General features: G+C 36.0%; 2 protein-coding genes across 5 annotated transcripts in view; both read right to left on the bottom strand.

Annotated features, from left to right (window-relative positions):
- Positions 1 to 198: 198 nt before the first annotated feature.
- On the bottom strand, positions 199 to 5,960 carry smarcb1a (SWI/SNF related, matrix associated, actin dependent regulator of chromatin, subfamily b, member 1a). Of its 2 annotated transcripts, none has more exons than XM_067394867.1 (9): positions 5,817 to 5,960; positions 5,349 to 5,460; positions 5,106 to 5,214; positions 4,110 to 4,247; positions 2,809 to 2,936; positions 2,518 to 2,684; positions 1,413 to 1,603; positions 779 to 910; positions 199 to 548 (listed from the first exon to the last, which is right to left on the bottom strand). In XM_067394867.1, the coding sequence occupies exons 1-9, from the start codon at positions 5,940 to 5,942 to the stop codon at positions 509 to 511; spliced, it is 1,143 nt and encodes a 380-aa protein (XP_067250968.1). In that variant the 5' UTR covers positions 5,943 to 5,960; the 3' UTR covers positions 199 to 508. The 2 variants fall into 2 exon arrangements, with proteins under 2 accessions (XP_067250968.1, XP_067250967.1); XM_067394866.1 differs by having other exon boundaries at positions 200 to 548; positions 5,106 to 5,235.
- Positions 5,961 to 8,467: 2,507 nt separating this feature from the next.
- The window catches only part of ralgds (ral guanine nucleotide dissociation stimulator), a 30,395-nt gene continuing 15,110 nt past the window's right edge, over positions 8,468 to 23,752 (bottom strand). For all 3 annotated transcript variants that reach the window (XM_067394864.1, XM_067394862.1, XM_067394863.1), the window contains exons 2-17: positions 20,284 to 20,588; positions 20,123 to 20,197; positions 19,825 to 20,018; positions 19,620 to 19,744; positions 19,051 to 19,266; positions 18,312 to 18,415; positions 17,944 to 18,028; positions 15,717 to 15,794; positions 15,475 to 15,561; positions 15,347 to 15,379; positions 13,927 to 14,048; positions 13,543 to 13,813; positions 12,310 to 12,384; positions 11,935 to 12,213; positions 11,722 to 11,836; positions 8,468 to 10,260 (exon numbers count right to left, since the gene is read on the bottom strand). In XM_067394864.1, the coding sequence (XP_067250965.1) occupies positions 10,085 to 10,260; positions 11,722 to 11,836; positions 11,935 to 12,213; positions 12,310 to 12,384; positions 13,543 to 13,813; positions 13,927 to 14,048; positions 15,347 to 15,379; positions 15,475 to 15,561; positions 15,717 to 15,794; positions 17,944 to 18,028; positions 18,312 to 18,415; positions 19,051 to 19,266; positions 19,620 to 19,744; positions 19,825 to 20,018; positions 20,123 to 20,197; positions 20,284 to 20,588 (2,340 nt within the window). In that variant the 3' untranslated portion in view covers positions 8,468 to 10,084. The remainder of the gene's footprint in view (positions 10,261 to 11,721; positions 11,837 to 11,934; positions 12,214 to 12,309; positions 12,385 to 13,542; positions 13,814 to 13,926; positions 14,049 to 15,346; positions 15,380 to 15,474; positions 15,562 to 15,716; positions 15,795 to 17,943; positions 18,029 to 18,311; positions 18,416 to 19,050; positions 19,267 to 19,619; positions 19,745 to 19,824; positions 20,019 to 20,122; positions 20,198 to 20,283; positions 20,589 to 23,752) is intronic.

The following is a 23,752-nucleotide window of genomic DNA, read 5'->3' as shown; positions in this document are numbered from 1 at the left end:
AAAAGAAAAGAATATGGCTCATTATTTCTATATCCAAATCTAAAGCACTTGAGTGACTAGTTTGCTAGTTCAGAACATAATACAGACTCATTTCATTTCGACCTGGAGCAAGAAACTCCTTGAAAGTGTTCAAGTTTTTTGGAACAAAAGATTTTTTTATCTTAATTTTATTTAAAATCACATTATGTTTACAAAATGGCATCTATACACAAACACAAAACAAGACAAATAAAGATACCATAAAATACTTTCAACATTTCAAGACAGAGACCGTCTGTCTTTCAGCAGACAGATATTGGGTACAGGGGAAGGTCAGGACACGGGCTTTGACAAGGCCAGACTGGAGCAGATGTTGCTTTAGTTTACATTAAGTTACTCTGATCTGGAGGGACTGGATCTGGACTGGCCAATGGAATGTCTCTATGTTTTTATGTCAGTAATGCTGGGTTGTAGTTCTATTGGCATTTCCTCTTCAGATTTACATAGATGTGGGAGAGGGTTGTTATCTTCACCATGCTGGGGCTGTGTTTGCAAGTCGTCTCATCCGCCTGAAATACACAGAAAAAGTTTGATATGAGTTCTGGAATGGTCACAAACATCTCCCATATGTCCAAATTATGAATACTTTATTCTTATTTCTGTGCTGTAACTGCACAGAAAATATTATTGGTCTTAGAGCAATAATAGTTTGTCATTGATATATGGCTTGCCTCTGTAGTTGCTACACATCTACTATGTGGCAAAATGGTGTCTTAAGTGAGGCAGTTAATTTACTTACCTTGTGTTTCTGTCCTGGTCCCTGATCTTTTTCTCCATCTCAGCATCTGTCAGCGTCTCCAGTAGTGGACACCACTGGTCAGCATCGCCTGTGTTTCGGATGGCAATCTCCACCGTGGGGAGAGGGTTCTCACTATAAAAAGACCAAACACAGCAGCTTAAATCCAAAGTTCAGAGCCAACTTGTACTTTTGAGTTGGATATTTTCCAATTAAATAGGTTCACAAAACTGGGCCGAGCGATCTTGTAATTTAAATGAATCATCCTCCCATCACTAGATCAGAACCTTAAAAATATTAGTACAAAACATTATGTCTTCCACCCAGAGGAAAAACATGACCCTTCCAATGAGTTTTGTAATGTCACAGACATGAGACAGTCTGAAAACATGTCCAACTTGGGAAAAAGTTCACATTGGCAAATTGTGAAAACTCTCCTATGCTCTTTATCATATAAATGGAGCAACATTTTAAAGTCAAACTCAAAATTCTCTAATAATATGGGGATGTTACTTTGTATTTTATCAACATACAGCAATACAATAACATACTAACACTTTTTACCACATTTTATCTTATGCAGTGATTCATACTCAGCCAGGAATCTGATAAAGTGGATTTGTGTGTGAGTCTGTACCTGAAAGCGTAGGTCCTCTGATGCCAGCTGAGCTGGCCACGTATGCTGTATGCAATAGTGGTGACAAACTCTCCTCCCAGGCCCAGCTCAGAGCACAGCTTCAGAGCAAACTTCTCCGGAGAGTTCTCCTTCTCAGACATGTCCCATTCAAACTGGTCCACCAGAGATATGTTCCCAACATGGATGTTTAACTACAGAAAACAACAGCAATCAAAAAACAAGTACATAACCTTATGTTTTTATGCAAATCGAATTATAATAATACTATATATATATATTATATACACCACTTAAAAGTTTGGGGTTCGTAACATTTTTTTCCCATTTATTTAAAATAAAGACATTCATAATGAAATTTCTATTAAAAAAAATACTGTTCTTTTGAATTTTGTATTCATCAAGAATCACAATTTCCAAAAACAGTTATTAAACCATTTTCAACACTGATAAAAAATAATAAATGATCCTTGAGCACCAAATCAGCATATTGGAATATTTCCGAAGGATCAAGAATGAATTACATTTTACACACACAAACACAAATAACACACATACAATTATTTTTTTCTAAATGTACACTATGCAACTTTTGGCACTCTAGTGGTTAAAAAACAAAACTGCATGCATTTTGCAGAAGAACATTGTTTTGGTTGTGCTTCGACTCTGTGGATGAATGAATACTTGCTTCAAAGTAGCCAGAGCAACTCTATCTACAGATATGATGAGACACGCATGGGCGAGTGACGCAAGTATGCAATTTCCTGCAAAAACCATCTCGCTAGATCTAAAATATAAACACTTATAATAGGGTGAATCAGGGTAAGACAAAAACACAATTTTGGAAGAATGATTAATGGTGTAACAACTTTAACAACAAAAAAGTTACATAGTGCACCTTTAAATAAATATCTCACATTTATGGTGCAAGCATTTTATCTATGCATGCACCAAAGAATCAAATAAATATTTTTATTGAAATAATTTTTATTTTCAATCTTATATTTCCATGAAACACCTGATTCGCCAAAATAATAGAGTAATGAGATCTGACATTATAATATGGAATTACAGAAATCAAGGTGACTTGACAGAATGATGCATGTACCTTGATGATGACTCTCTGGTCCATTTGCTCATCCAGTATGCTGTCTGTGGGGTAGGACTCTATCTGCTGTCTGATGGCCGAGGCAATGGCTGGAACAAAGGTCAGTGGGCTCAGGTCCAGATCGTCACAAAGGATTTCAGCAAACATCTCTGGAGTCATTAGCTTTTCTATCGGGCCAGGAAAAAAATATGAGAGTTCAGGATATTGTGTAATGCGTGAAAAACAAAACAAAACAAAAAACATTAACTTGACAATGAATGTTGCTCAGGAACTGTGTAAAGGACAATCTACCATTCATGTTCCATGTGAAAGCATCACGCAGTTTTTGCCCGTCAATCTCCATGTCCAGTCGGATGGGCACCAGGATCTCAGGCTGGGTGGCATTCTCATGAATGACAGCAGGGTCGTGATCATCAAAGCTGTAATAGCACATATACAGAGGTCAGACACAGAAAGAAAATAAAACCAGCGAAATTATATAAACGAGTAAGCAAACCCTATGAAATCTGTTTTTATTTTTTCCCAGATATCATTTTCATGCTGACTTTAAAGGTGCCCTTGAATGAAAAATTTAATTTATCTTGGCATAGTCAAATAACAAGAGTTCAGTACACGGAAATGACATACAGTGAGTCTCAAACTCCATTGTTTCCTCCTTCTTATATAAATCTCATTTGTTTAAAAGACATCCAAAGAACAGGCGAATCTCAACATAACACCGACTGTTACGTAACAGTCAGGATCATTAATATATACGCCCCCAATATTTGCATATGCCAGCTCATGTTCAAGGCATTAGACAAGGGCAGGACGTCTGGATCTGTGCAGAGCTGAATCATCAGACTAGGTAAGCAAGCAAGAACAATAGCAAAAAATGGCAGATGAAGCAATAATAACTGACATGATCCATGAACAAGATATTTTTAGTGATATTTGTAAATTGTCTTTCTAAATGTTTCGTTAGCATGTTGCTAATGTACTGTTAAATGTGGTTAAAGTTACCATCCTTTCTTACTGTATTCACGGAGACCAGAGCCGTCGCTATTTTCATTATTAAACACTTGCAGTCTGTATAATGCATAAACAACTTCATTCTTTATAAATCTCTCCAACAGTGTGTGATGTTAGCTTTAGCCACGGAGCATAGCCTCAAACTCATTCAGAATCAAATGTAAACCATATAACAGTATACAATACTCACATAATCCGACGCATGCATGGCGAACACTTTGTAAAGATCCATTTGAGGGTTATATTAGCTGTGTGAACTTTGTTTATGCACTGTTCAAGGCAAGCGTGAGCTCCGTGGGCAGAGAGCACGAGAATTAAAGGGCCAGCAGCCCTGAATCGGCTCATTTATAATGATGCCCCAAAATAGGCAGTTAAAAAAATGAATATATAAAAAAAAAAAATCTATGGGGTATTTTGGGCTGACACTTCACAGACACATTCAGGGGACACCTTAGACTTATATTACATCTTTTAAAAAAAGGTTCTAGGGCACCTTTAAAATATGGATGAAAAATTGAGTCACTTAATGAACTGTGAAGCACAGCTCAACAATGTGAGAATTTTAAAAAGTGAAGTCTCACCAGAGGGGGAATGTCCTCTTTTTGTCACGGCCCAGTCGGTTGCGGTTAATCGTAGTGGAGCAAGGCACAGCATCTAAGTGATGGGAACTGTTGGGAAGAGTGGGAACCCACTGACTGTTTCTCTTGGCTTTCTGCTCCCTGTGAAGAAATCCGTAGGTTAAAAAAAGCAGATGTGCTGTCATGCAACAACTAGGGCTGGACAAAACAAATATTAATAATGAATTTGTGGGTGACAAAATTGCCATGATGATTTAATACACTTTTTATTTGGTCACTAAGTCTACAATCATTACACGAATTTCATCATCACATAAAAATATTCACAGATCTCTGTGGCATTTTCTTATTAAAATGTTTTAGTTAAAAACATATAAAGGCTAATATTTATGTTTATGCATTGAAATAATGGTGCATAAACATGATTAAACACGATTCTCATTTTGGGCTGTTTGTTGAAATGAAAAAACAACAACAACAACAACAAAAAAAAAACCTCATCCATAAATTGAGATATTTATATAAATATAATTTATATCTCCAGGAACAATCCAGGAAGGAAGAAGCTAAAGTTCTTGGCATAGTTCACCCTAAAATGAAAAGTCTGTCCATTGAAATTCTATTCACCCAAAACTCTGATGTTCACAAAAAATAACTATCTGAGTTTTGGGTGAATATACATTTTCAACGGAGGGACAGAAATCAGATTTCAATAAAAATATCTTTGAGTGGGTTTCAAATAAACACAAAAGTCTTATGGGTTTGGAACAACATGAGAGTGAAGAATTGATGACAGAATTTTCATTTTTGGGTGAACTAACCCTTTAATAAATGGATTGGTTCCACCTATATAATGCAATAAGAGTATAAAAATGATCAATTATGACAAATGTAATTGCTGTTAATTGTATCATGAAGAAGAAACCTCTGAAATGAGCATGTTCGAACTTGAAGCAAGTGCAACTGCCATTGCATTATCAAAGGTGAGGAATGGTTTACCTGAGATAGGCTGGAGGTTCAGTGCTGATTGACACAGCCTTGTACTTCTCGTCATGTCCCTCAAATATCTCTTCTACTTCTGAGGCCTTCAGCAGCGTCACACTGGTGGCTAAAGTGGTGTAACCGTGATCTAACACAACAAAACATTGCTTATACTGTAAGATAGAAAGTGCCATTTCCAGCTTACTTTTAACCTAGCCCTCAGATCTCTTATCAAATGTTAACAGTGAATTCAACACTTACCGTGAGATGATGCTACTATCTTCTTTCTCTCCTCTACTGTCGCTAGTCTTCTTGAGAGTGACGGGTAGCGCTTATATAAAGACCCTCTGAACATACGCAGGTAATTTCCCACCTAAATACAAACACATAACGGTAAATAATTTAAGATTGACTAAATAAATAACCATAACCAGTTCTGTCAGTGACTGCAGCGTTACTATTTATCTCTGGGCTCTGGTACGTTAAGTTAATCTAGTATTGTGTATAACGTTAAAACTACACCGCAAAGAATACATCAGTATTTCATGTGTAAAATCTCTGGGACTGATTCAGTTAAAGGAATCACCAACCATTTCACCAGTTATCGATCTTATTACAAACGAAAACAATCTTAGCCAGCTAGCTAACGTATTAGCGCCCAATGCAAAACAATATACGGTTCACTTACTTAAATCCTTGTTAAAATGATTAGTGCGTTTAATTACAAACCTCTGATCCAATCATGTAAAATTCTCCATCCTCTTCCAGTTGGAATTTAATAGGTTTTTGTCCGTATGTTTTGCTTAGAGCCATGTTGAACCATAGAACATTAGCGCGACTCGTTCCGCTAAACATGAGTATAGCGAGCGCCGACCTGTGTGGCGCAGGAAAATGACGTATGCGACTCAGTGTGAAATACAGGACTTTATCTATTAAAAATTTACAGGTCTGCAAGAAATAATTTGGGTATTTTCTTTGACAAACAAATGCTTAAACATATTAGAACCTCCTATTTAAAATTTCCAGTCCACCCCAAAATTAAAGAAACTCACTTCAAAATCTTTTATGATACGGAGAGTTTCTAAGGGTTAGATTTAATTTTGAAATGATATTATGTAAATTGTGTAACTCATCTCCAGATAATACAGAGCATTTTTGTTGTTGTTGTTGTTGTTGTTGTTGTTGCTTGCAAATATTCTAGTGTCTTCTGGGATTTGATTAATATTTTACTTTTGTTAGCTAAAACATTTATTCACACATGTAGATTTTTTAAATCCCCCCTGTTTACAGTATTTAAGAATTATTTGCGACAATAAAAAAATGTAAAAAGTTGGAATTTTGTTAGAGTTATTGGATAAATATAATTTATTATAATGTTTTCATTTTATCCCCTGTATTTAATGGATGATTTAAAAAAATGTAAGTGTTTTTTTTTTTTGTTTGTTTTGTTTTGTTTGTATTCTATATGTTAAGTCTAAGCCCCTCTTAACATTGATGTATTTGAATGTAAGTTGTATGCCAATTTGTTTTGTAAATTTGTAATATTTTTGTTAATACTTAAAAAAAAAACTATTAAAATATGTAGTGCTCAATACCTCTCTCATTTTTATTGCAAAATGTACTTTGGCTGCAGTGAATATTCTTAAGTGGATGAAATGTGCTTTTATTTAATTAATTTGGCTATATTTTTGACCAATTTTCAGATTCTTGCATGCAAGTTTAGGCTACTGATTAAAAAAAATCCAAATTTTATGGTTGTTTACTATGGGGGTAGTAAGATTGTACATAGACTGTAGGCAATAAGATACTCTTTGAATAAAAAGCTATAAAGATATTTTTATACCAAATTGTACACTTATAAGAATAATAAATCAGAATAACAGTACTTTTTATTATAGTTTTATTTTTTAACTGTTTTTATTTTTGTATGCATAATCGTATAATGTTCAATATTTGCATTTGAACAAAAGTGCATGTATAATGTTAATGTTTATTTAATAAAAATGAAACAGCAGATGAATTCTATCTGCTTCTCTCGATTCAAATCCTATGAAAATGTCATTTAAAGCTTTTGTTATATTTAAAGATCTAGCAAGACCACAAGCTTTTATGATATTTAAAGGTCTATCAAAAAGAGATCACAACCTCAGAGAAATGCCAAGCCAAATCCATTGAAATTGTAATTCAAAATATCCATAGCAAAAATAATTTATGACTGTTTCCACCTTTCAATCTATTCTTTTTTATTTTATTTATTATGTGATTTACCATTTTAGTGTAACCTGTATTTATTCATAAGTAATGAATTGATATTTAATTTCTTTATTGATCAGACATATTTTCTTTAGTTAAAGGTGCAAAAGAGGATGTTTTGTTTTATACATTTTTGCAATATTACTTGAAACTGTCTTTACTAACTGATAAAAGACTTTTTATTAGGTGCACTGAAAGGAATAATATTAATATACATCATCTGTGCACGAGGTAGGGCCTTAAAAACATCAGCCAATCGTTTACGCGATCATCGTAAACGATTGGCCCTCTGGCTTGTCAATCACTGACATGATGTTCCTTGTGAGAGAAGTTCCTCTAGTAACTTTCCACACTCCACATGCGCTGCATGCAATGTTTTTGTCAGGAGACAGGAGTAACAACTGCAGATTATGAGTTACCTGCGGTGAGTCCGACATAATGAATCCACTAACACGACACAGCGAATGCCGGTGGTAAACACTCGTGTTCCAATACTCACGCACGAGTTTTGGGAGGCGTTCCTTTGAAATGAGCTGTGAAGGAGGGGGGTTGTTCTTACGCATGCGCTCATTTCAAAAACTCAGTAACAGTCTTTGGTTTCTCAGTCGACGAAAAGATCCTCTTTAGCACCTTTAAAGAAACTAAATTTCATAGGAAAAGTTTTTTACAGCAAGATTGTTTCCTATAATGATCCATCTCAAGGATGATCAGAAGAAATGGACAGCACCTGAGTTAAATATATGAGTGTCACAGCAAAGGGTCTGAATACTTAGGACCATGTGATATTTCAGTTTTTCTTTTTTAATAAATCTGCAAAAATGTCAACAATTCTGTGTTTTTCTGTCAATATGGGGTGCTGTGTGTACATCAGTGAGGAAAAAATTTTTACTTAAATTATTTTAGCAAATGGCTGCAATATAAGTGTGAAAAATTTAAGGGGGTCTGAATACTTTCTGTACTGTGTATATATATATATATATATATAAATATATATATATATATATATATATATATATATATATTATACATACACATACTAGTAATGTATATGTAATGTAATGTCTGTATATGAGACGTGGCGTATGTGGGTGAAATAAAAACAAAACATAAACTTCAAGTACTGGGGTCTCAGCGGCCCCACATTTATTTGTAAGTTCTTAAAAAAATGTAGTGCTTTATTGTACATACAAATGTGCATTTATTAATTTATCTTCACAACAGTAAAATTATAAATAAAACAATTATAAACATATAAATAAATAAAAAAATGGGGCAAAAACACAAACTGGAATTCAACATTCAAACTTTGACATACAATGATTTAGACATACAAAGAGGGTAAAAGGGGACAAAACCAAATACAAAATCAAGTCTGGATATGGCACATGTGTTGAGTGACAAGCCGCAGGCAGTAACATTTTACTTCATGTTCGTAGCTTCCTAACAGCATGTTTGACAAGGAGATATTCATAACAGTGGAATTCTCACTATTGGCATATATGTTCTCCATGCATTTTGATCTTTTCATAAATCATATATTAAGCACAATCTATATTTTGTTCCAGTTATATAGTTGGCATAGTAGCAGAAACACTTGGTGAACTTCTTTCATCATATTACAATTTAAATTCCTCTCAAAATGCACACACTCACACTAACATTCACCTCCGGCTGAGTAAACACATCTGAAAATCTCTCCTGATGGGAACAAAATCCCCTCACATTTTCTGCTCATCATACGAGACCACATGGTAAGAAAGCACTCATGGATATTGTTCACAATGCAAAAAGGCTTAGCAGGGTGAAGCCACTCACAGTGTTTGGTACAAAAAAAGCCTTTCTGTAAAGTTACAGCTTTCTATTATGTGAAACACAGAGAGAGGCCAGCTGAAAATAAAAGAGAACGGCTTTGGCATTGATATATAGACATGGATGACAACATTTGCATTCTATATGCATTAAGCATTAATAATATTATGTATGGTTATTAAATAACCATAAATGACAACGTGAATCCTGCACCTCAAATCTGTCATCTCCTCATGCTCAGTTGTGACTATGCGATACCCTCCTCATGAAGGCAACCAAGTCACTTGGCAGTCAATAGAGAATCCTTCAGTCTCGAGTGATGTGAATATTGCCTGAAAGGTTAATTTTTCTGGCTGTAATCAGCTCTGGGAAAACAGGCGAGCTAAACTGGCAGCAGCAACAGTCAAAACTGTTATGTAAAAGAGCAAAAAGCAAAGAAAAAACTATACACTTTACATATTTTGTACTGTACATGTAATACTGTAGTCATACCATGAGCAGTCCTAATTTCTGAGAGACTGTGATAGCAAATTTTGCTATCGAGTCCGAAGGGAGAGCCCGTTTCAAGAAAACCCATTCTGAATTTGAAAAGGACCAAGGACCACATCAGCTCTCCACAAATCTCTTGCTTTAAGGACCGTTCTAAAGTGCTCGAAATGTTTTGTTTAGTGTGCTCATGCATGAATGACTGCATTTGGTAAATGCTTCTCACACATAGTGTGGCTCTCATGTGCAGTCTTAAGGCAAACCTTGTAAGAACCACAGTGTTCCTCTTGTGCCTGTAGCATAGTCTGTAGGGACAGGTAACACAGGGATAGCTTCCTGTAAGAAACAAGCAGCTCAATAACGCAACAAGTCCATTGGATAAAAGATCCAGATAATACTGTGGGGGGTTAATAAAGTGACTCTTGATAATATCCAACAGTTTCAGGCTTTCAGAAGAAGCCCTTGGGTATTTTGAACCCTTTCTGCTTCATGCGTGGTAAAGTCAGGCTCGGGGAGCTCTTCGAGCGGCAGGTTTTGGGGGCACCGCGCTTCCTCAGCAAGAAGTCGTAGTTGGCAGTTGAGTTCATGGCGTAGAAAACGTTTCCATTATCTGGGATTCTGAGTTCTGTGGGGTAAAAAAAACCAGATGGTTAGAAATGTCTACAAGCTTAATTTGGACATTGAAAATCTCATCAGAATCAGAATTTGAGTTTTACAGCTTTTAGTCAATGTGCGTTAGATTTGAGAATATTTAAATGCTAATGTACTCCTAAAAGATGACTAAACCTTTAGCAGATATACACATTAAAAATATCGACATCTAACATTTTTTGACATTTTTTTTCAAATAAAATGCTCTTTAGAATGAGAGAAAGTACTGATATTAAAATTCTGTCCAATACAGATTAGCCGATAATTATTTTAATTTTATGGCTGATAACCAATAAATGGCTAATATTCAAATATTAACATTTAATTTTATATAATATAAATAAAAATCTAATATAAATAATTTATATAAATTTTTTTTATATAAAAATTAAATTTAATTTTAAAGTTAATCATTTTAATAACTACATGTGAATTTAAAGCATCATAACATTATAATGTATAGTGTGAAAAATTTATATTAATTTTGAGATTTGCTAAATCTCAAATTTTACAGTGTTATTAAATTATTATTGTTTTTAAAGATAACTTTAAAGGGATAGTTCACACAAAAATGAAAATTTGATGTTTATCTGCTTACCCCCAGGGCATCCAAGATGTAGGTGACTTTGTTTCTTCAGTAGAACACAAATGATGATTTTTAACTCCAACCGATGCCGTCTGTCAGTCAAATAATGGGAGTGAATGGGAACTCGAACAATAAGAGTCCAAGAGTCCAAATTAAACCCTGCGGCTCGTGTCGGCACATTGATGTCCTAAGACCCGAAATGATCGGTTAGTGCAAGAAACCGAACAGTATTTCTATCATTTTTTTACCTCTAATACACCACTATGTCCAACTGTGTTCAGCACTCGTTTAGTAAGGTCTGACAGCGGCAGTGATGTCTCACGCATATACTTCAGTGAGTGCTAGACATCACTGCCATTGTCAGAGTGCGATCAGACCTCACTAAGCGAATGCTGATCGCAGTTGGACATAAAAAATGATATAAATACTGTTCGGTTTCTCGCACAAAATGATTGTTTTGTGTCTTAGGACATCAATGTGCCGTCACGAGCCGCAGGGTTTAATTTGGATTTGTCTGTGCATGTTTTTTCCACTCTTATTTTTCGAGATCCCATTCACTCCCATTATTTGACTGACAGACGGCAACAGTTGGAGTCAAAAATCATCATTTGTGTTCTACTGAAGAAACAAAGTCACTTACATCTTGGATGCACTGGGGGTAAGCAGATAAACATCAAATTTTCATTTTTGGGTGAACTATTCCTTTAAGAGAGCGTTAGATGATGGCTAAGGTAATTTAAACATGGGAAATTTGCTTATAAAAAATCATCAGATACCAATTCAACTGATAATGTACCAATATATCCCTAAAAATATATCCCACCCCAACTTCCTCTCTCAAGTTTTTACCTTTATGTTTTGAGACCCTCTGTAATAGTTCATAGTCTTCTGACTTGTCATTGTCCAGGTTGTGTTTGGCCATGGCTTTCCTAATGACACCAGGGGTTTTGTCCTGGCTAGTGACCTGAAAAACATGAACATCAAGATTAATTTCACTACTACATCCCCAACATTACTTAATCACATATCTCTGTCCATCTCACGTCCATGTCTCTCACTCACCAGGATACTCTTGTACATGTTGCCATTGTCCGTGTCAAGGCTGACTCTGATGATGCAGCAGTCGTTCACCTGCTGGTTGTACAGTGGCAGGGAGAGAGACGAGTAGTCAGAGATGCCAGAGACCGACCGCTTGTGGAAGTAGAAGGCCTGCCCAGAGGAGGAGGACACTGAGGATGAGGAAGAGGAAGAAGAAGATGAGGTGGAGCTGCAGCAGCCAGACTCCAAAGCCAGGCCTGATACAGAAGCTTCCAAAGATGAAGGGGTGGACAACTCCCAGAGCTGGAAAATATACAAATAAGTAAACAAGTTAATAAAATCAAATATAATAATTCAGTTTAAATGATAAAAAAAAAATGCTCAAGAAAGTGCAAATGCCTTGGAAGAGGAATCAGACGTAAGCTCTCCTGTATCTGAAGTTGATGTAGAATGTTTCACAGTTGGTGTGGATGCCTGGAGAAAGATTCAATAGTCAGGTTAATACTTATATTAATTAATTAAAGGTGCCCTAGAACATCTTTTTAAAAGATGTAATATAAGTCTAAGGTGTCCCCTGAATGTGTCTGTGAAGTTTCAGCTCAAAATACCCCATAGATTTTTTTTAATTCATTTTTTTAACTGCCTATTTTGGGGCATCATTATGAATGAGCTGATTCAGGGCTACTGGCCCTTTAATTCTCCTGCTCCACCCCCACGGAGCTCGCGCTTGCTTTAAACAGTGCATAAACAAAGTTTACACAGCTAATATAACCCTCAAATGGATCTTTACAAAGTGTTCGTCATTCATTCGGCATGCATGCGTCGGATTATGTGAGTTTTGTATACTGTTAAATTGTTTACATTTGATTCTGAATGAATTTGAGGCTGTGCTCCGTGGCTAACGGCTAATGCTACACTGTTGGAGAGATTTATAAAGAATGAAGTTGTGTTTATGAATTATACAGACTGCAAGTGTTTAAAAATGAAAATAGCGACGGCTCTTGTCTCCGTGAATACAGTAAGAAAGGATGGTAACCTTAACCAGATTTAACAGGACATTAGCAACATGCTAACGAAACATTTAGAAAGACAGTTTACAAATATCATTAAAAATATCATGATATCATGGATCATGTCAATTATTATCTGCCATTTTTCGCTATTGTCCGTGCTTACCTAGTCTGATGATTCTGCTGTGCACAGATCCAGACGTTACTGGCTGCCCTTGTCTAATGCCTTTCATAATGTTAAGGACATGGACTGGCATATGCAAATATTGGGGCGTACACCCCGACTGTTCGGTGTTATGTTGAGATTTGCCTGTTCTTCGGAGGTCTTTTAAACAAATGAGATTTATATAAGAAGGAGATAAATTAAAATTTTCATTCGAGGGAACCTTTAAAATAAGTGTAAAATGTAAAAATAAGGAAAATGAGCATTCGCAATTCAATATCCAACATCGGCCGATACCCATAAAAAAAAAAAAAACACTTTAGTTTTTGCTAATTGTTTTGGTACTGGTATATTGTGCATTACTGCCAACAATTGTAGAATTTTCTATATCTAAATCTTTATCTAAACAACGTTTGCTAAGCATACCATGGAGACTGTAAATAAACAATATGGCCTTACTCTCTGATTCCCTGATTCTGGGGAGTTTAGCAGACTGAGACTCGTCTCCTCTGCGTCTGAGCCGCTGGATCCCACTGAGGTGAGGCTGAGGGAATCTGCTCCATCTTTGAAGCTGTCTTTGAACTGGCTTAAGCGTGGTTGCTCAAAGGACTTTGAGTGGGACGTCCCTGCGCTGCTGTAACCCGACTCCTCGCTCATGCGTTTAATGATGCCCCCGTTCTTCTTACATACTGACTCAGAAGGCGGCTCTATATCACAGGACATAGAGTAGCTGAAACAGAAAAGACGACAAAGATATTAAATATCTAAAATTCTCACTATCATTGTCTCTCTCAAATCTTTGTTTGTTTTCATATCCTTCATATTTATTTTTTACTTTCTCACCTCTCAGTCTCTGTAAGTTTCTCCACTCTCTTGAACCAGTCAGTGAAGCGCTGGTTTCTGGTGAAGTTGTAATAATTGCAGGTCAGCTGCAGCAACTTGATCTGAGCGATCACTTCAAATTCCTAAACAAATAAAGAAAAATAATGTACTTTATTTATTTAATGATGAATGCATTTTAGTTATGCATGCATTTATGCAGTGTTGGGTAAGTTACTCAAAAAAAGTAATTAATTACTAGTTACTAATTACATCTACAACAGTGTAATTAGATTACTGTATTAATTACTCTCTCTGAAAAGTATTGCATTACTTATTACCAATTAACTTCTAAATCCCATATCAACCTCGGCTAGTTGAACAATACAAGGATAGACATGAACTGCTCTTTTTAATTCTTTCAAATAAATAATATAAATTGCATAAAATATTCTTGAACTGGCCAAAGTATTTAAAGGGAGAAGGTTACATTCAAATTTTAACAAGGATACATTAAAAGGTTACATTAAAATAGTTTTATATATAATTGTTCTAAAGTCTATACAGTATTTAATGCAATTACATCAGAAGTAACTGCAATTAAATTACTAAAAAATTAAAAGTAATCCCTTACTTTTTCAAGGGAAAAGTAATCAAATTACAGTGATTGTTTATTTAGTAATGCATTACACCCAACACTGCATGTATGTATTTATTTTTTTTATTATTGTTTAATCAAACTGTTTCACTTAAGACCCGTTAACACTGACAACGATAAGTATAACTAACTATATTAGCATCCACACCAGCAGATGATAACATCCTGTTTATTATTAATGTGTTGTGCAGTTATGTTGTCTGCTGCTTTAATTCACCAAGATCATTAAACTTGGGTGGATTCTGATTGGCTGTCAATGTTTTTATCATTCATCAGCTGGCAAAATCATTCTGAAAGTAATTCCAACAATACAGTTCTTCTGTGTTGTTATCCTTATAGTTGTAGAGTGAACATCCCTATTCTCATAGAACTAGAATGATTTTTAAAACATTATTGTCATAGTCATTGTTATAGTTATCGTCTTTGGTGTGAATGGGCTTTTAGTCCAGCCTTTACTTTACCAATAACGTTTAAGAGGCTGTAGATACAACAATGACCTGTAGCTATGCCTTTATTTACAATATACTGCTTTTAAAAAAAGATAACTACACATTTAAAATATTGAAAAAAATATTTTTATAGAATATATTATAGCAAATTCATCTTTCTGCAATAATGTATAGTCCTTTATATGTAAACCATAATAATGTCTTGGTGTTTCACAGCTATTATTACAGTTATCATTACAGTTTAGTTAGCATAACTGGAACACTGTATTGACCAATCAGCACCCAGGGATGGAATTATACATTTTATAAAATATCACTTCTGTGCACAAAGGCTCACCTTTCTTCTCTTCTCAAAGTTGATCAGCCCAACCTGGAAAAACACAACAACAAAAAAACAGAAATTAGAATATTTTCTAATTACAAGAATATTACAGAGCTCCATTTCTTGATCTCTGTCCACCTCACCTCAAGTTGGTCTTTCATTGCAGTATCCAACATAACTAGGTCAGTCAGAAAAGTGCCAAGATATGGAATAGTTCCTTGCACGACACCCTAAACAGCAGAGAGAAGAAGAGATACACTAAATAAATCAATAAGCATTCCGTTTCCAGTGAGCTCTACAAACTGTATTTATGACCAGTTTTAACCATTAGAGGTCGCTGTTCCTTAATAAATATATTTCAACTCACATTTATATCTGTACATACCATGTCTCTTTGCTGCTGGTGTCTTCTCTGGGCTCCTTTGTGGTTAATCTCGACGATGGCAGATTTGGAGGTGCCTTCCTGTGAAGATATTAGTTTCACATCATCATTTTGAGTTTCAAAAGGGAAAGCATATGCATTGACGCAATATTAGCAAGCAGTATAACCTGAAGGCAGATAAGGATGTCAAAGTGGAATCTTAAGACTGCACTGCCAAGATATACCATGACGTAGAATGGACGTGGAGTTTAACTGTATGGCGTTTAGAGATAGTGCAAGTCAACACCCTGGGGAAGACCTTTGGTATTAAGGAGGGGCGTTTATCTGGCCGTACATAAGGCCTGTGACCTCATCCCAGGAATTCCCTCATAATGAATGGTAGCAACTGCTAGTTTCTCAGCCCTAGCACACATACCAAGGATGCTTTCCGATGTTCTGCTCTAGTTCTCTAATGTTTGAATGTACGGAAAGGAAAGCTTTCGTCACGCTTGGTTTCTTTCTATTGAGGTCAGCTATTTTCAAGGCAAGTTATGAAAGTTACTTCTGCGGAGGAGATATCGAGATAACATCAGCACAACTCAAACTATTTTTAATCCCCACGCTTTCTTAGTCACATTTGTGTGTCATGGAATGTCAGTCAGGTTGCCACAACAAGGTCTACTTTTGTCTTGTTTGTTCAGTAAAAAATAAAACATCCTTGAAACAAGTTACAATTACTTGAGAAGCACAATTGTGCAAGATAAAACTTTTTTCAGAGAATGTTAACATTTTTAGGGTAATTTTTTGAAAAAAGTCTCCTATGCTTACCAAGATACCAAATATTATTACAATTTAATATACCTGTTTTTATTTTTCAGCAGCCTTTTTATTTAATTTAATTTTAGTTTATTTTGCCTTTACAGTCTTAAGTGTCACACAATCCTTCAGAAAACGGATTTGGTGTCTAATGCACTGTCTTTAGGACAATACATTATGATACATTTTCTTTCTGAGGACAAAATTACTGTTCATAATTCACTCTTTTTAAAGTTGCATAATGCTTTTAACACTAATGGATTCTTTTCAAGATGTCTATCAAATGTAGAAGCATGCCCACTAGTGAAAAGTGCAACAAAGGCATCTCAAAACTCAGCAGGCCATATAGAGCCGAGCAATGAGCAGCAGGCTGCATATATTGTGCAATTGAATATGGCTTTTCTGTTTACCCTGTGGTTGCTATAGAAACATGGTTTTACAGGCGCTGAAAGGACTGGTAAGTCTCTAAGCTTTCATATGGATGACAGTCTGATATAACCACATCCTGTCTTCCCCCAGCAAAAGATACAGCAAACGTTGGTGGCTTACAGTGCACTTTTAGAAATTTGAAAAATGCTGTATGTTTGAACATGTGACTTCTAACGTAAAAGGTGACTAGATTTTTTAAAAGAAAACCGGGGACATTTTCTAGTTCAGTGGTCAAAATATCATTGAAATATCAATTGATATTATCCATTAAAAAAAAAAAAAATTGTGTGTTGAGTTTCATGTACTATTATTATAATTATAAATGTATTATAATAATTATGATGTCCCTAACTGGTTTATTATTTCCCACTATGAAAAACAGTAAATAGTAAAATGGATCAAAACAATATTATATTATAAAAATTATGATTTTACAAAAATGAAAAATTAAATAATTTTCTAATTCACAAAATGTGAATATACTTTATATAGTAATTACTAGTAAATACTATCCCTTATTAGGCTTATTATTTGAATTTTAGGCTCATTTTGAGCAAATGTAATTGTTTAAAGCATAATTTGTTTTTTTATTGGCAACACTTTACAATAAGGATCTGTTTTGTTAACATTAATTAATTAACATTAATGTACTATTAATAAAAAAATTAATTTATTAATCTTAGTTAATATTAATTTCAACATTTACTAGTAAATTATTAAAATTAAATGTATCTATTTATATTAATGAACTGAACCAATATGAACTAACAATAAATAGTTGTATTTTTTATTAACTAATATTTGACATAAAATACTGTTAAAAATGTATTTCTCATTGTTAGTTAATTAATTAGCTAATGTTAACTAATAGGACTTTATTGTAAAGCCTTAATTTATTCATATCTGGGTCTTCTAAGTTAAGTTGCATGTGTGGGAATCACTGCATTTTGACAGCAGATGAACATGTGCAAAACATGCAGAACCCTTCAACAACCTTTTAACTCACCTTAATGAGAAGTTCTCTGCTGAGGGAGTAATTATTGTCATCTGAGAAGATTTCAGACAGCTCTTGGAAAGTGCGATAGCTTTCCCTGTAAGCAGAAGAAAACAGCTTGAGTCATAATCTGTTACATCTATGTGAAATCCAAACACTGTAATTAACTAGCATTAAATCTCCTCTGCTCCTCTATCTCCAAATGCCCTACTATAAACCCAGTCTATCATAAAGCTGTTTAACGAGAGGTCTGTATGACTGAACATATAAGAAGCTAGCACAAACTAGAAATGCTACTAATAATCAGTGGCTAATACTAATGCTAATTTATTGTTAACTGTGGCTAATCATTGGTGACAGAAATCCAGTCAGATTCTTACCGGGACACATCATCCCAGGTCCTCCTCAGTCTGTGGATGGCATTACTCTGCAAGGCGGACAGGATGGCTTTTAGAGAGGAGAAGCTCTTCAGGATACGACATTTCTGATGGCAAGACAAACAGATGTTGATGAACTACAACACTTAAGGACTGCTTCAGAATACTAAAATTATGCCCTGTATAAACAACAGCAAGTCTTGTGTTCCTATAATACAGCAAAACTATTGGCCCAAGCCAAGCCAATGTTGCCATGGGTGGTTGCCACGTGTTTGCTATGCATTCAACGTGTTTTTAGAGCATTTATTCATGCACTTCACATTGCAAGTGCAATACTGTACCAGGTGAGCTACTACGCAAGTTTACTATGTCGCATACATATGGAGCTGGTTATGTGATAAAAACGTCAAAGTCTATTGTTGTACAATTTACAAATCATGCACTATAAAAGTGTTTTGAGGATTATATATAATCATAACATGAGGTATTGTGCAAGGAACAGGGCAAAAATAATCTTTATTGATCAATAATCTGCCTCCGTAATCATAATTCGGAAAGGAATAAAAGCTGTTTGTGTTTTACTGCCACTAGTGTTCATTTCAGCTAAAAACTGCAGTGAATGTATGTATAGGTATGTTTTTGGAAATTTAAATAGAGGCATTTTTTTTTCAATGAGTCTGTGTTGCATTTTTGCACCTCTGACAATATCACATGACAAACAACGGTAAAAGTAGTGCCTCACCCTGGCCACTTCTATCCAGTGTTCAATGCGCTTCGCTCTTTGAAAGGGTCTGAGAGACCTGTTATCCAAGCAGGTGGCAATCACACAGTTGGTCACGCTGTTGAACTGAGCAACAGTGGCACGGATGGTGGGTGCCAGGTGCTCTTTGCCCTTCTTATCCCGCTGGGACCATATGCCGCCCAAACAGTGGTAGGGAACAACCCTCTTAAACAGCTCCTGTGAAAAACAATGAGTTCACCAGTTTAATTCGATTTGAAAATGAAACTTTATTTTCATTTATGGTATTTCATGACTTAGAAAAGTAAACTATTTTCTCAGGTTTAATTCTCTCAGCTGACCATAATCTTTAAATGCTTCAAATCTACCAAAACCTGCTGACTAGCATATACTTTGTGCACAAATAGGCCTCATAAAACAACATGGGGTTGAGCTCCTTGTTCAAAGGTTATGGTGCAGGACTGTCCTTGTTCTCTCTACAGTTTCCCTACTCATTTGCAACCAAATTAACTTCGAACCTCTACCAGCTCAGATCCTCAACCACTAGATTGACTAAAATCTTGATGCCTTACCGCATCCATGACTGTTAACTGCTCAGCGACTAGGGCAGGACTGAAGGACATGAAGTGTGAGGGTGAGAATTCATCCTCCAAGCTGCTCTCCTCTGGTGTGGCAAAGGGGCAGGTACACAGATCACCTGCAAAAAATAAGGGTCAGTTTGAAATGCCATTTTTCAGTGGCATTTTTCGGTTGTTTACATCTTTAGTGAAATTGTACCTTCAAGCTCAACCTCTGACTGCTGCCGATGCTGGAAGTGTTCCAGCAGGTTATGGGCTCGTCTCTCCAAGTCTGATCCAGAGAAGTTAAGTTGCAAGTAGGATATGAGGCTCTGCAGGCATCCGTGGTCTGGAGGGTTCCAGAAATCCTCAGAATACTGATCCAGCCATGCGCCCAGGATAGATGAGACAGTACTGCCGTGAACATAAAAATACAGATATTAAATTTATGGGCAATACAGATAAACCAATTATTATTTTCATGTAATGACAGATAATAGTTAAATATCGTAACATACTTTTTAAGTTCCGTGTGGTCCTCTGAGGAGAGTTTTGGCTTGCCTGAGACTGGCTGATCATGCAGTTTGGCATACCTAAGATAGATAAGAATGCGTTTTAGGTATATTGTAGTTTATGATTTAATATTTCCAAAAGCACTAGGGATTGATGATCCGTTTACCTGTTAAGCAGCAGGTCCAGCACTTGTTTGGTGGTGGCAAAAGCTCGGTAAGTGCAGAGGAAAATAGTGACATATGTATAGTCCTTCCCTTTGAAAGCCGAAACCATGTACTCCACCAGTTTCTCCAGTGTGCCAGCCTTAATGGTCCGACCCTTGCAGGTCTCGTACAAACTGAGGGCGGAGTCTGTCTCCACGCCTAGCCATCGCTGCCCCTTACTGGCCGTCTGGTGGAGCTGAACCTTTCGGAGCGTGATGGTATAGATGGCTCCGTCCTCTACCTCTTCTCCGATCTCCTGAACTGAGCTCTACAGACAAAGAGAGAAAAGAAGGATTGAATATTCTATATTTTCATATATATTTAAGAAACAATGTACAAGTCATTATCACAAAAAATAAAATATCAATGACGAGATCTGATGAGTATCATCCAGATAGAGTCAGTTTTTTGATCATGGCCAGCTTTTCTTATTACACAGCTACTTACAAAATGAATGTAACAAAATAATGAAATTAAATATTGATCTGAGTTGAAATTATTTGATTATGTGATCAGAAGGAAAAGACTGTAGAAAATGGTTTAAATTATTAGAGAGGTACATTCTTCCATTCAGTCTCACACATAGAGTTCTGTATTTATCTAATAAGAGCAAAGATAACTGATTATTAATCAAACAAGTGCTATTCTTCTCACTGCATTTTTTGGTGAATTTGCAAGGTCATACAGTTCTAGCACAGCAGGGGCTTTAAGGGTGAGTCTGGGATTACTGCTTTCCTTACTAATCCACACACAGCCTTAACACCAAGTGCACAAGACCAAGAGTGTGGCTCTTTATCGGGCACTGTCACATGGCTTACCCAGCCCTTTAACTTCACGTCTTAAATGTGCACTAAGCAGTTAAGTTTATCTGCCCAATAAGAGGTCTTACGCCTATTGGCATGGATGAAGCATGATGCAAACGGTTTTGGTCACCAGTATCATTAACAAGAATATATGCCACCTGTGATTGATTTATTCAGCAACAATAGGTCTAAAACTTAAATTCTCTCCACAACCAACAAAGTCTGTCATAAATTATCATAAAAACATATCTAAGAATATAAATGGTTTAAAGGATTAGTTCACTGCAAAATTGAAAAGTAGAAGTTCCCATCCACTAGCATTATACGACTGACAGACAGCAACGGTTGGAGTTAAAAATCATCATTTGTGTTCTACTGAAGAAACAAAGTCACCTACATCTTGGATGCGCTGGGGGTAAGCAGATAAACATCAGATTTTCATTTTTGGGTGAACTATCCCTTTAACGTACTCCATGGGGTTAATAAAGGCCTTCTGAAGTGAAGCGATGCATTTGTGTAAGAAAAATATCCATATTTAACAAGTTATAAACTATCTATCTTCTGCCAGACCGGATTCTGTATAAGAAAGAGATTTACACTTGAGTGTGAGTAAAGCTTGGGGTAATTTTCATTTTAAAATGAATTAATCCTTTAATTCAGTAGGTATATCATACATAAAGCTAAGTTAAGAAAGCCTGCAGCCATGGCAACTAACTCAAGTACTGTAGCTGACGTCATTATGGAAAGTAAGAAGGAACTCCCAGGGAACTGTGGGAAGTGACCATGAGCTTTGCCTTAGGCAAAGAGCCAATCGTGTGAGGGTGTATCCTGTGTAAGTGTGGGTGTGAGTCAGAGCATGGTCATTAGAACAGCTTTCTCTACAGGAGATTGGTTAAACAGATAGCCCAACCCCAGCTCTCTGCCCAGGAGTAGCTATGGTAACAAACACAAACATGCATGCCACACAACAGTTTCTTTCAAATATTGTTTCTGTGATTTTTTTTTGGGAAGTGCATCAATGGGCAAAATAGGAACAAAGTTACTATCGCTTTCAAGCTGAAATGTTGCACAAACTTGTAAAACACACGAGATGCTTGATGTCTGTATGCGAGACAATTTCCTTCTGATGATCACAGTGATAGTCATGGAGATCTATATATATTATATTATTATATAAAGATGAACTTGGTGTAAGTGAATAAAGAAATAAAGAGAAAAGGGGAAGTAGACCACTTCACCAAACAAAACAAAACAAAACAATCCATGCAGACTCTGGGAAGCCCCTCTGACTCATTTTGGGTAGTAGCAGGATCGGCCACAGAGACCTGAAAAAAAAGTCCTGACCCAACACAAGAGCACTGTTTAGGACCATCTTTGACATGTGACATTTCAAAACAGAAACACCACCTATCTGTACTTTCTAAGGGAAAATTTACCTCAAAACTACCGACCGCCAGAGAAAGCGTATTCTTTCACTTTTGTTTGGTGAAAGAATGTTTAGCACGAATCACAGGCTTGCTTTTTACCTAAATACATTTGCTTAAAATGTTATGGTATAAAGTCACAAAAAGCCCAGCCTATGACAGAATGCATTAAACACTCCTCGAACTCTGCTACATGCTGTGAACCCCTCGACTGCCTCTGATCCACTAAAGCCACAGGGTTTCCTGTGAAAAGACAAAGACCACTGAAAAGTTGCTGCGTAACAGCTTCCTTGACAGATGCATCCTTCACAAACAACTCTAAAAACAATGCAGAATTCCTGCTGTCAAAATCAGGGAGGAGTCCAAAGATGTTAGAGGACAAGCCCTATTATGTATCCTCTTTAACATATTAACATTACAAAACAATGAAGAAAAACAAGATATTTTAAAAATAGACTTTAATATCAACAGGCCGTGTGTTTGCATTCAAAAACATTAATTTGACATGGCAGGACTTTTCACACAAGTCATTTTAATACACTTGTCAAGTTAAAAGTAGTTCTAAAGGTGCCTATTTTTGAAAGCAAAACTAGCTGTTTTTATGTGAACGTGTTGTGTGACTGCGCTGCTCATGGCGTGAGATGCTAAAAAACCACAGAGACCTGTCGCAATGGACAAAGACTATCTGATGTGTTTACAGCTGAAATGCAAGAACACTTCATATATGAACAGCCTTGCAGCTGTAAAAACAAAGTAAATGAATGAGGTCAGATGAAAGGAATTTGAAGCAGCAGTGATCAATCTGCTTGTGCTCTGCGTCGGGTGTCCTCCTGTTGATTGTTAATAAGCCTGGCTTCAAAAGGCTAACATTCATCCATATTCTTCATGATGTGTCATAACATTGTCTAAATACCTAAGCATGTTTGCTTTTATCGCCTTGGCTGCTTATGACGCATAGCTGTGAAAAATACTGTCTCTTAGAATGATTTTATCTTGTAATACGATATTTATAAATGCCCTAAACAGATCACTGCTTAAGCCACCGTAAGCCGTGACCAAATCTCTTTTCTAGCCAGAAGCAAAACAATGCTTATTTGCTTTGTGTCATGAGAGTTATGGATTTGGGTTACATTTCATATGCTCTCTCGAGATTCATGGTCCTGTACAATTATTAACCTAGAGAGAGATGGGATATGTCGAGCGAA

The sequence above is a fragment of the Chanodichthys erythropterus genome, chromosome 9, assembly GCF_024489055.1.
Source record: "Chanodichthys erythropterus isolate Z2021 chromosome 9, ASM2448905v1, whole genome shotgun sequence".
In the NCBI taxonomy this organism is placed as follows: domain Eukaryota; kingdom Metazoa; phylum Chordata; class Actinopteri; order Cypriniformes; family Xenocyprididae; genus Chanodichthys; species Chanodichthys erythropterus.
This window is presented reverse-complemented; position numbering and strand designations above follow the sequence as displayed.

Coding starts and splice junctions, on each gene's coding strand:
- smarcb1a (XM_067394866.1), bottom strand. CDS start 5,942: ATGTTTAGCGGAACGAGTCGCGCTAATGTTCTATGGTTCAACATGGCT. Junction 2,937..4,109: donor AAGAGGACATTCCCCCTCTG/GTGAGACTTCAC, acceptor GTGCTATTACAG/CTTTGATGATCACGACCCTG. Junction 2,685..2,808: donor TTTCACATGGAACATGAATG/GTAGATTGTCCT, acceptor CTGGCCCGATAG/AAAAGCTAATGACTCCAGAG.